Source organism: Ischnura elegans, chromosome 5, assembly GCF_921293095.1.
Source record: "Ischnura elegans chromosome 5, ioIscEleg1.1, whole genome shotgun sequence".
Classification (NCBI taxonomy): Eukaryota; Metazoa; Arthropoda; class Insecta; order Odonata; family Coenagrionidae; genus Ischnura; species Ischnura elegans.
In genome coordinates this window covers 868,911-881,731 of record NC_060250.1, presented here as the reverse complement: position 1 = coordinate 881,731, position 12,821 = coordinate 868,911, and the positions used below count along the sequence as shown (strand labels likewise).

The 12,821-nt window shown below is 44.3% G+C and overlaps 2 protein-coding genes across 2 annotated transcripts in view; one reads left to right on the top strand and one right to left on the bottom strand.

The window, feature by feature from the left end:
* Positions 1 to 12,821, bottom strand: part of LOC124158417 (A disintegrin and metalloproteinase with thrombospondin motifs 20-like) — a 248,532-nt gene that overhangs the window by 212,694 nt on the left and 23,017 nt on the right. The gene's annotated exons all lie outside the window — the stretch shown is intronic.
* Positions 7,770 to 12,605, top strand: LOC124159470. The gene has a single exon (XM_046535295.1). It carries the CDS (start codon positions 7,770 to 7,772, stop codon positions 12,603 to 12,605), a length of 4,836 nt encoding a protein of 1,611 aa, XP_046391251.1.

Here is a 12,821-nt window from a genome sequence, read left to right as displayed (position 1 = left end):
TTCGACTGTGGCCTTCAATAATCAAGATACTTAATCATAACCTGGGAGAAAAACTAAATTAGTTCCAATTGAAAGCAACAATTTGATGGGTATAATGCAATTTATTCAGAATGATAAATTGTGATATTAATTATTACTTCATTACCCTTACGCTTGCATATTTTTAAGTATTGACTGCAATGTTTACCGTAAATTTAGTCGTTTTAGATTTAATTTATACTTAGCTTTGGAAAAAAATTGAAAAAGCACTTTCATTCGTAGAGTGGATTAGAAGCACTAGAAATATGGCTCACGTCTTGAACCGGGGGTCACAGCGACCGCCTAACTTTTTTAAGCAGTAGAAGGTAAATACATTTTTTTGGGAAGTTAAGAGGAATTAAAGGGGGATGAGAATAGGGTAAAATGAAACTAATTTAAGGTTTCCGGGTGGGCTTAAACGATTAACTACCTGAGCGCCGCCAACTTTTAATTGAAAAAGATATCGCTCTCGTTTCATGAGGATTAATCACAAGAAGACCAAGGTTATGCGGTTCTGTAGAGCCTCAAGAGCGAGGAATTTTAGACTTAAGATAAAAGTGGGTGGTGAAAAACTTGAGCAGGTTGAGCAGTTCAACTATTTAGGCAGCACATTAGAGGAAAACGCATTCAGTAGTAAGGATATTAGGAAGAGATTTGCACTAGCAAAGGATGTATTCATGTACAGAAAGGAGCTTCTGGGAGGTTCGCTATGTAAGAATGTAAAGAAAAGGCTAGTCAAGAGTCTGATATGGAGTGTAGCGCTTTACGGTGCAGAAACGTGGACACTTAGGAAGGAGGACGAGAGAAGACTCGAGGCATTCAAGATGTGAGTGTGGCGAGGAATGGAGAAGGAGAAGTGGACGGTGAGGAGGAGGAACGACGAAGTTCTGGACATGGTGGGTGAGCATAGGCAGCTTTTAGATGAGATACGAAGAAGGCACAAGGTATGGATGGAACGAGTACTTAGCGGGGATGGGATGTTGAAAATGGTGTTAGAGGGAGGAATGTTAGGTAAACGAGGGAGGGGAAGGAAAAGAATAGGATTTTTAGATAGAATGGAATGTAGTAGGTCTTATTGTGCACTGAAGAGGGAAGTATAAGATGTAAGGGAATTCTTCGTAAGCACTCCATGGAATCCCACCTTAATCGGTAGAATACTTGGAAAAAATTCGGATTAACCTTCCTCCTATTAACACCTTTACCCTTACCTAATTCTCTTCTTACATAGCTCTCTTCCTAATATCCTCTCATCCTTCCCTGAACCACACACCTCCGCCACCCTCCCCTCTCGTGCAACACAAACAGCCACCCTCCTCCCAATGTCCCGCAGAATGCTCATCTCAAGCCCAGACCACTCATCCCCCATTCCACCCTTATGCTGCTCCTACCCACCCTAAGACCCCCCCCCCTCACCCCGCCTCCGCCCCGCAATATAATCTTTCTCAATTAGGCGCTTTATCGCTCCATCCCATTTCCGACCCGCACCGCCACTCCCCTCCCCTTGCACGAGTCACCCGAACCAAAAACGCTTCCTCCGTTCCCACACCTTCCTCCGCTTCAATTCAAATGTCATCGCCATTGGAAGCGGGAGTACCTAATTGAAAAAAAAACAATCACGCATTACTGAACGAATATGCGTGGTATTTCCCTACCGATATTCTCATCTTACTCACAAAAAATATAAAAAAATAAAATCAAAATTCTACATCTATATAATAAAACGCCTCAGAAGGCATTGAACGCCAGGTGTTCGGAAATACACAGGTAGGGAACAATTAAAATGGAAATGCTCTGGCGAAATTCCGCTTCGCATTTATTTTAGTTATTTATTGTTTGGGGGAAAAAAGAATTCCCGTAACTATCCGTCAGGCAAAATATCCGCTTGCTCTTAATTAGTCGTCTCTATTGAACGTGGAAATATTGTGATGTTCTTAAACATGATATTCTCTTTTTCGCTGTGAAAGATCTATTGAGATCTAAAGATCTCTCTATTTTCAATTGCTCTAGCCTAGCGTGCAGCCTCCGAGAGACTAGCGGCCACCAACCAATTCGTTTGTCATCAAGGTATAAGATTTCTGCACACCTGAAGCAATTATATGGTGAATAGCGCTGCTTTACTTTGAGTTGTATTGAGTTCCCGGATTAGGCCTTCCTGCACCAGCTCCCTTATGCTCATCTGCAGCATTCGGAAAAACAAAAGCTATGCAAACAATGAAACATCATGGACCACAAGGGCAAGTTTTAAATAATAAGATAATACTAAAACCCACTTCTATCCAATTATTATGTCAACTTCAATGGCGATAGAATGAATGGTGTCGAAACGAATGATTTACAAATTAGAAGTAAGTGTATAAGTTCGCTTCTATGGAGATATAAGATAAAACTAGCCTACCTGTGGAAAGCGAACTCATATAAATGGTAGTTTGGAATTCAAAACAAAAACGAAACGACTTTGCAATTCTACCATACCCGAAATTTGCATCTGAACGCCAGAACATTCTTTAAATTCAGGAAACTATTTCCTTCATTGATTTTTTCAACTCCTTTCTTATAAGGAGGTAATCCTCCATTCTTTACTTTACTTATGAAATTATTTGCCAAAGCCTTTCCTTTCCATTCATTTCTATGGGCCATTAGTTACAAACCGAACCTTACTGTTTTTACCGCATAAATTTCTCCCTCTTTAATAACTACCGAATATACCTATAGCGGCTAAAAGATCCCTTTAATATTCTTCCCTGTATCTCTTTCATTCTTACTTTCCGTTGATAGTTTAGCCAGTGGACCACAACTGTCACACTCTCAGATGTTGTTCCTCCATTTCCCCTTGGCTTTCAATATCACTCAACCACTCTTTAGGCTTCTTTAGCCGTTATCACTTTTTACAAAGAAAACATATCTTCAAACAAGCCACTATGTGGATCCATGGTAATGGTATACTATGTGGATCCATGGTATACCTTCTTTGAAAATATTATTGAAAAGAATCCAAGAAAATGTTTTCTTGATAACTGGAAACTGGCTGAAATAGTAGAAAATTGTGTCTGGAATAAAGGAATGGTGGAAAAGTATTGGATTCGTCAGAACTAAGAGGCTTCCATCATTAATGAAACAGGTATTTTATTATTTTTATCACAACCTGTAATTATTAACAACCGTTAATTAAATCTGGTAATTTATTTCACAAAATATATTTTTTAAACTTTTAAAAATTTGTAAATAAAAGAGTAAGTCGCTTCAAATTCCGTTCCGGAAAAGAACTGTGGCTGCGTAATGGATTCAAAAGATAGACTCAACAACATGAAAGCGATAAAGATGAATTACCAAAGTTATAGTGCTATAATTTAATATTTTTTTAAGTTTTATGGTTTAAGTTTAGATAAGTTAAAAAAAATAAATTTAATAAGTATATTTAAAGTATTGTTTCCACAGTACATAGCTCAAACCTATCCTTTCTTAACACTATATACACTACTCGTAGAACTTAGACTACAAAAACAGAAGCAAATAATGCCAATTAAAGCATGTACTTATTTCATAATTTAGAGAGCCTCTGCCAACATTAATTCATAAAATATATTACAGTTTTAAATCCTATGTCAATAGTGTATGTAAAATACATCAATTACATTCTGTAAAAAGAGCAGAAAACTATGCAAGTTATTGGTTATCGGCAGCTATCACATAAGAGAAAAAAAAATTTCAAGTCTCATGTAAACATCTCTGAATGCAAACGTAGTATTATATCATGAATCTTATAATCAGATTGCAATGTGCAACGTCGAATAGAGATTAGGTTGTTTTTATGCACCAAATATTAAACCAGAATTTCAGACGGTTCCTCCCTGGTTAGAAAGAAGGACCTCTATCATGCGGGCGGAATCTAAGCGCACTTCTCCAATGGAACAGATTCCAATATTATTATTATTATGGTACAGGTATTCTACCGATTACGGTAGGTTTCCATGGAGTACTGAAGAAGTGATCTGGGAGCCTCCCTTTCCTTCCAGAACTGACTTCTTTAATTCACTGTAAGGCCTACTCTCTTTCAATCTATCTAAAAATCCTTTTCTTTTCCTTCCCCTCCCTCGTTTCCCTAGCATTCTACCCTGTAACACCTTTTTCAACATCCCCTCCCCGATAAGCACTAACTCCATCCATACTTTCTGTCTCCTGCGTATCTCATCTAAAAGCTGCCTCTCCTCGCCAACCATATACAGCACTTCGTCGTTCCTTTTCCTCTCCGTCCATTTCACCCTCTCCATTCTTCTCCATACCCACATCTCGAATGCCTCCAATCTTCTCTCGTCTTCTTTCCTCAGTGTCCACGTCTCCGCAACGTAGAGAGCTACACTCCAAATCAAACTCTTCTCTAACCTTTTCTTCAAACTCTTACATAACGATCCTCTTAGAAGCTCCTTCTTGTTCATGAACGCCTCCTTCGCTAATGCAATTCTCTTCCTGATTTCCTTACTACTGTATCCGTTTCCCTCTAACGTACTGCCTAAATAGTTGAATTGCTCAACCTGCTCAAGTTTTTCACCACCCACCTTTATCTTCAGTCTCACATTCCTCGCTCGTGATGCTTTACAAAACCGCATAACCTAAAATACCGCCGGATAAAATCAAAGCATCCCTTGGAGCCATAAATTAGACACGCTTGCATAAAATTTATTGCCAAATATCACCTCAACGGGTGTGCGATAAGTAAATAAGCGGGAAACATCTTCGCAAAAACGCGCATTATTCATATCAACTTGACTTAATTATTCCACCGAATTTCCACGAAACTCTGAGCTCATTATTCATTTTCAATATGTTTGCACTTCATTAATCTCTTTTTTTTTAGGTACCGCATTCCCAAATGAGATCTTGAATTTAGCTATTACTCATCCATGAACCCTCCGAATTTACAGGGAACTCCAGGGTAAACAGGGACAGTTCCTAGCCAGTCAGGCAACTTGAATATTCGTTCGTCGAAACTTGAAAAACATTCTGCTATAAATGAATATAGTTAAGACTATTTTCATTCTTTTATATTGATCATAAGAATGTGAAATGTGTAAAGCATAAATCGATGTAATTGTGTGAATAAATATACAGTAGAAATACGCTGATAACAAAGGTGCAGTAAAAATGAAATTCTAATGTTCTAGAAAAAAGTTCTAACGACCATTATAGCCAGCCAATTAACCTGAAATCACACTAGAAATCATGAAATATCGTAAATCAAAAACATCGTAAATCTCGAGCTAACATCTTCATAAATAATATCCCCTAGTGAATTTTAAGGGTCACAAAATGTGAAGCAATTCCTTCCCGGCGAGTTATTTTGTGTTTAGTATTCTAAACCTAAACCAGGGCCGTTCTAGCGCGTATGCCAACTGTGCGTATGTTCTTTATACCCAATGTACTCGATAGACACAGCGTAGATACGATGCAATAGCCAATTAGATTACGGAGACGCCAAATTTTGAAATTGACAGATCCATTTGGCCTAACGATCCCTGGCGTCTACCAGGTTTCCTGCGAATGTGGCCAAATCTACGCAGGAGAGAACGTTACCAACCGGCTCCAAGGACTATGGAAGGCATTTTAGGCTAGGGCAGCCCAATAAGACTGCTCTGACTGCATACCATCAATAGGGACTAAAAGATAAGTCGGAATCAATCTGCCCATCCAACAACTTCTGTTACAAGCTTTTTTTGGAAGACATTGAGATCATACACAATAGTTCACATTGAGACACGGGGAATACACTTAGCACTGCGTGGAATTCCACTTTATAGAAAATAAAAAATGGTATAACTCCTGCTTTTGATCCGAAATACCCAGATATTTCCGGCCGATCAGGTTTAACCTTCTTTGTAGCACATGTGTATCGTTACGTACCAACGCCTTATGCTCAATCACATTTGTCAATTCGCCCTGATAACGATGGATGACTCGTTCGATGAAACATTGGAGATACGCAGCTGATTAAACGGGTGGAAATCCCGAGAAGTCTCCAAACATTTTCAATCACATACTTCATCTGAAGTGTAATCCTCTTTTACACGCTCGACTGAGGATCACTTTGACTGAATAGATACACTCACACGCTAGTATGCAAATATGCACATTTGTGCACGAGTTATTATTTGTCTTTTTCTCTCATTTATTGGTGGCTCGTAGAGTATAATGCTTATTTATGTCGCAGTTTAATGCTATGATTAAATAAAATGTAAATAAAAATCAATTAATTTTCTTTCCCTCAAAGGAATACTATTTGACACGAATTAGCTACGACAGACAGAATGACGTCCTTTAAGGAAAAGCTTTTTCGTAACCCCCGATTACAATCCTCGAAGTTCGAGTTAATCCAGGGGAAAGGAGCTGGACCCTCTCAATCCTTGGTGTGTGAAACATTAAGGGAAACATATTTGATGTGTGGGTCCAGCTCCTGTGTTCAAACACCGGCGGCTAACAACTCTGGGGTGAGCTCTACCCTAACATATATGTTTGGGGAGTGCGTCTCCCGCCGCATATTTGAATGTGTTGGTGCGGTTGGCCGGCGGGCCGTTCCTAGGCGCTGAGTGCGGGAGGGTGGACTTCCTTTTTTTTTCTTGGCAGTCTACAGTCCGCTCTCGAAGGGACAGTACGGAAGAGAGAGCGTGGAAAGAGGAAAGAAAGTGTGAAAATTTCTGTATCTGTCGCGAATAAACCATTGGCCCACTGAACAAATGGTCCTTCGGGCCGGATACCTGTTTATTCGCGACTGTGTGATAAGTACTGCATGAGGCTACAATTGCAGAGGAACAATTGTGAATTACAGTGAGCATTACACTGCCATTCGACCGGGGAGGTGCCTGTGAACTTCGTGCCGTCGCTCCGTCACGCCGCAGTGAGTTAACCATACCCAAACTTTTGGATGGTGGACTGTGTACATCACCCCTCCCACTGGCTCCCTATCCTCCCTCCTCTCGCAAAAGCCCCTACTCCTCTTCCCCCGCGAATGAGCGTGCTGTACTTCCCCTCACCTCGCTGTCTGTCTCTCCCCTCTCTTCTCCCACTGACTCCCTATCCTCCCTCCTCTCGCGAAATCAGCTGTGCGCTGCTCGCCCTGGTTTGCGAAGTTTCTTACGGGGCTGTTACTCGTCTGTTTTGCGCACTTTTAGGCGCAAAGTACTTTCATAGTTTAATTTCCCACGTCTTCGTTTTGAGCATTACTTTAATACCGGCTACCCGTCAGGATCCTAGTAAACATTATGTCTATGACGACGAAGCAACTCATTGCGCAGCAGGAACAACGGGATCGTGCAATTACTAGGTTAGTGCCGAATTTAAAGAAGAAGGGCGCTGCAAATATCACTAAGGAAGCCATTCAGAGTAGAATCGACTCACTTAAGCAGTATTGGAACGATTACACATCGACGCACTTTCAGCTGGTGACGCGGGAAGATGTGTCGAAGGAGCGTTATTTAGTGGATGGACAATATGAGAAGACGGAGGAGATTTAGTATGATACGTGCGCTGAACTAAAAGCCATGCTCGCCCAGTTACCTGATGTACCTACGACCTCATCTGGACAAGGTGGAGCTGATCAGGCCGATCACGCTAATTTCCAACTTCCCATTCAGCTTCCGAGAACAACGTTGCCGAGCTTTTCGGGTACATTTGCGGATTGGGAATCGTTCTGCGATCTATTTACAGCAATAGTCGACGGAGAACATCGATTTTCTCCTGCTACAAAGTTGCAATATTTAAAGATGTGCCTAAAGGATTCTGCAGCGGAGTTTGTAAAAAACATCTCTGTTACGGACGCCAACTACAAACCGACCTGGGAGGCCCTGAAAGCCAGGTACAGTAATCCACGACTGTGCTTGCACACTCATCTGTCTACACTAATGAATTTGCCAAAGATGATGAAAGAGTCAGCATCGGAATTGCGGACGTTAGTTGACCGAACGATTCAGGTGGTTCGAGCGCTAGAGAACCTGGGTCGTCCAGTGGCAACATGGGACGACTGGCTTGTCTTTATCACGGCTCAGCGTTTGGATAAAGAATCGCGAAAGTCATGGGAGTCGCACCTGACCACCAAGGACCGGTTGAGTAATCTCACACCAAATAGTGAAGCGAATCCAAACTTATTTCCCAGTTTTAGGGAGCTCGTAGAGTTTCTCGAGGGTCGTATCCGTGCCTTAGAGATGATAGCTCCTCTTACGAGGTGGGACAAAGGAAGTAACACGACGCCCAAATTTTCCTCGTCTGGGGCGAAATCTTTTCACGTGGAGACTAAGCGACTATCCTCCACAAGCACCCGTAATTGTCCTATATGCTCAATGGACCACTATATAGCCGTCTGCTCCGGTTTCCTAGAAAAGACTCCTGTTGAACGAAGAGATGAGGCTCGAAAATTGCACCTCTGCTTCAACTGTCTGGGTCGTCATCGCTTCAAGGAGTGTAAGTCTGTTAAGCGCTGTGTCACATGTCGTGGACGACATCATTCTTTGTTACATACAGTAACGGTTGGCAACGATGTGTGTGCTGCTAAAGGTACTGAGGCTGAACCTCAATTAAAGTCTCCTGTTGAGGCAAATGGCATAGCAGTAAACACACTCACGGCCAACTTGGCTGCTCCAATCCACTCCGTAATTCTTGCTACGGCTCAGGTACTGGTCACGGGTCCTCGAAGGGTCCAAGTAAAAGCTCGGGCGCTGTTAGACAACGGCTCCGAAGTATCCTTCATTACCGAGGCCTTAGCACAGCTTCTTCATTTACCCCGCCAGCGAACGCAGATTCCTCTGTCAGGAATCGGCGCAGCTGAGGCTGGCACTGCACTGAACATCGTTCAACTCTCACTGTATTCCGTTTATTCGCCATCTTTCTGCCTTGAAGTTAAGGCATTAGTACTACCGCGGCTCACGAATCAACTACCTACAAGAGAGATAATTGAGACAGATTTGTCTTTGTTCTCCAATCTGCAGATGGCTGACCCACTATTTTATAAGCCTGAGACCATCGACCTCATCCTTGGTGCAGATGTCTACGGATTATTACTACGCCAAGGGCTGCAAAGATTCCCTCACCGACAGATCATCGCTCAGAACACTGCTCTTGGATGGGTCATCTCGGGACCAACTGTAGGGAGCGAGTCGAGGCGGGCGGGATCCACTCCAAGACGGTCTCTCGTCTCATTGCATTGCGAGGCTGTACAGAATCTGCTGGAAGATCTTCAGCGATTTTGGGAAGTAGAAGAAGTTCCTCCCTCCACGAGAACTCTGCGCCCCGAGGATGAGCGATGTGAGCAGCACTTCAAGGATACTCACTCTCGTGGGTCGGACGGGAGATACATCGTTCAGCTTCCAATCGTATCAGAGCTTCCTGTAACTGTAGACGAGACTCGTCGAACGTCTCTTAGTTCACTTGCGTCGACTGAGCAACGATTCGTTCGGGAGCCCGAGATAGCCGCTGCCTACCGAGACTTCATGAAGGTTTATGAGGAACTTGGGCACATGGTAAAGGTTCCAACTTCCGATTCTCAGATAAAGCGGGCCTGGTACCTACCTCATCATGCTGTCGTTCATACTCCATCTTTGAAGCTTCGAGTTGTGTTTGATGCGTCTCGCCGTACTTCACAGCACTACTGTCTGAACGATTTTCTTCCATCTGGTCCTCCTCTGCAAAAGGACCTCGGGCTGGTGCTAATCAACTGGCGACGTCACCGCTTCGTATTTACCGCTGATATTGTAAAGATGTTTCGTCAGATATGGGTACATCCTGCTGACCAGGACCTGCAAAGAATTGTCTGGCGACCGCATCCTAACACCCCAGCGGTGGAGTACCGGCTCACCACGGTCACATATGGCACAGCCTGCGCACCATTTCTGGCGATGCGTTCCCTTCTTCAACTCGCCGAAGATGAGGAGCACCGGTTTCCTCTCGGAGCTGCCTGCCTTCGCAAGGATTCATACGTCGATGACATCTTTTCGGGAGCAGATGAATTACTCATGGCTCAAAGGATCGCTACGCAACTAGTGAAACTGCTGGCCTGTGCAGGAATAGAACTCGACAAATGGGCTGTCAACCATCCAGCTCTTCTGCAACGACGTGCCTCACAGCGTCGTGAATGTGAGCAGGAAAAATCTATTGACTCAAAGGAGCCTATAAAAACTCTTGGCCTTATATGGGAGCCAACAGCTGACCTGTTTGGATTTAACCTGCGAGTAACAGAAATCCACACTATGGCTCTCACTAAAAGGACGGTGCTCTCCAAGATGACGCGTCTCTTTGACCCACTGGGCTGGGTCGCTCCAGTCACTGTCGTCGCAAAAATACTCATGCAAGATATGTGGATTTTAAAGATAGGTTGGGATACACCATTACCTACGGATATTAAGGTTCGATGGACTAACTATTTCAATGCAATTCCTAGACTTTCGAAGCTGCGAATTGATCGTTGGCTGCAAACGACGCCGACCTCAAGATGCGAGCTTCACGGCTTTGCAGACGCATCGGAGAGAGCATACGCTGCAGCAATTTATCTACGTGTACTTGACGACGCAAATCAATGTCGAGTATTTCTTCTCGCCGCAAAATCCAAGGTTACCCCTGTTAAAACTATAACAATACCAAAGTTGGAGCTTTGCGGAGCCGCACTCCTTGTTCGTTTGGTCAATCATTTGCAGAAAATAAAAGCATTCTCATCGCTACCAGTCTTCGCGTGGTCGGACAGCCAGGTAACTCTCGCCTGGCTGCGAAAGCATCCTAGTTATTGGAAAACCTTCATTGCAAATAGGGTGTCATTTATACAAACTGAGCTGCTTTCTGCTGTGTGGCAGTACGTATCTTCAGAGCAGAACCCAGCTGACCACCCAAGTCGAGGCTTAGACCCTGATGCTCTTATAAATTCATCTCTATGGTGGCGAGGACCAGAATGGCTGCTATCTACCCAGGAAAATTGGCCAAGACAACCTGAACCTGTTATTGTTCCTCAACTATTCGTCGTTCAAGCTGCAGAAGAGAATGCAATATTGAAACGGTTCTCTTCGATAACCAGGCTGACTAGAGTTATGGCCTACTGCCTAAGATTCATTGCGCGCTGTCAACGATCACGGATTCCTAATACCAACTTTCTGTCAACTAGCGAGCTCGCTGCCGCACGTTGCAAGGTGCTCCAGCTAGCACAATCGTTTGCCTTTTCCGAGGAATTGAAATTATTACGAGCGGGCAAGCCTCTGCCCAGGCGTAATCCGTTACGGGGCCTGAAGCCTTTTCTGGACGAAAACGGTATTCTTCGTGTAGGGGGTCGTCTAAAAAATTCTACTCTTTCATTTTCTGCTAAACACCCATCCATCCTTCCTAAAAGATCCCATCTAAGCCAACTTTTAGTCCAATTTGCTCACCTTTCCTCGCTTCACGGCGGACCTACCCTTACCCTCAATACTTTACGGAGCCAGACTTGGATACTGGGGGACGTGGCACTTGTTAAAAAACTCACGCGGCAGTGTGTGATATGTCATCGTGCAAAACCACGCTTCGGCTCTCAGCTGATGAGCGACCTTCCTGCAACGCGGACGACACCAGCACGCCCCTTCAGTGTAGCTGGACTCGACTACGCAGGCCCATTTTACCTGCGCACTACCAAAGGCAGAGGACATCGCTCATACAAGGGCTATGTAGCACTGTTCGTGTGTTTTGCTACACGAGCAATTCATCTGGAAGCCGTCAGCGACCTCACAACTCACTCGTTCCTGGCTGCCTATCGACGCTTTGCTGGACGTCGAGGTGTTTGCCGCACGCTATACAGCGACAATGCAACCACTTTCCAAGGGGCCGCCAAGGAACTGCGGAGGATGTTCGGCGCAGCTTCGGATTTCTACGCTGAAGTTGCTTCAGTCCTGGCCAATGATGGAACAAGTTGGTCTTTCATACCACCGAATTCTCCACATTTTGGTGGTCTATGGGAGGCTGGGGTAAAGTCAACGAAACATCACCTTCTCAGAGTAGTTGGTGAACATACCCTCACGTTTGAAGAGTTCTCAACAGTTCTCATTCAAATTGAGGCCTGTCTCAACTCCCGACCTCTCCATCCATTGTCCTCTGATCCAGATGACCTAAATGCTCTGACCCCAGCCCACTTTTTAATTGGTGGTACTTTGTTTCTAATTCCAGAACCTGAGTGTCCCAATATTTCAGGTAATTGCTTATCCAGATGGCGTCTTCTTCTACGGCTGCAGCTGAACTTTTGGAAACGCTGGTCACGAGAGTACCTTCACCACCTGCAGCAGAGGACCAAATGGCGTGATACCAGCCGATCATGGCGGGCGGACTGCTCCCTGTGCACTACAGACAGTTCTTTCGTCCTTCAGACGAGGCGGGCGGAATGTTTGGGGAGTGCGTCTCCCGCCGCATATTTGAATGTGTTGGTGCGGTTGGCCGGCGGGCCGTTCCTAGGCGCTGAGTGCGGGAGGGTGGACTTCCTTTTTTTTCTTGGCAGTCTACAGTCCGCTCTCGAAGGGACAGTACGGAAGAGAGAGCGTGGAAAGAGGAAAGAAAGTGTGAAAATTTCTGTATCTGTCGCGAATAAACCATTGGCCCACTGAACAAATGGTCCTTCGGGCCGGTCCTATCTAAAAGACATCCATTCTCAAGTGTTCAAACAATCTAAGCCTAGCGCGCAGCCTCCGGATCTGAACCAGCGACCTATGGACCCAAATATGTGGCGGGCGGACTGCTCCCTGTGCACTGCAGACAATTCTTTCGTCCTTCAGACGAGGCGGGCGGAATGTTTGGGGAGTGCGTCTCCCGCCGCATATTTG

Bases quoted from the DNA above. Each gene is read 5' to 3' on its own strand.
- LOC124159470 (XM_046535295.1), top strand. From the start codon at position 7,770: ATGTGCCTAAAGGATTCTGCAGCGGAGTTTGTAAAAAACATCTCTGTT.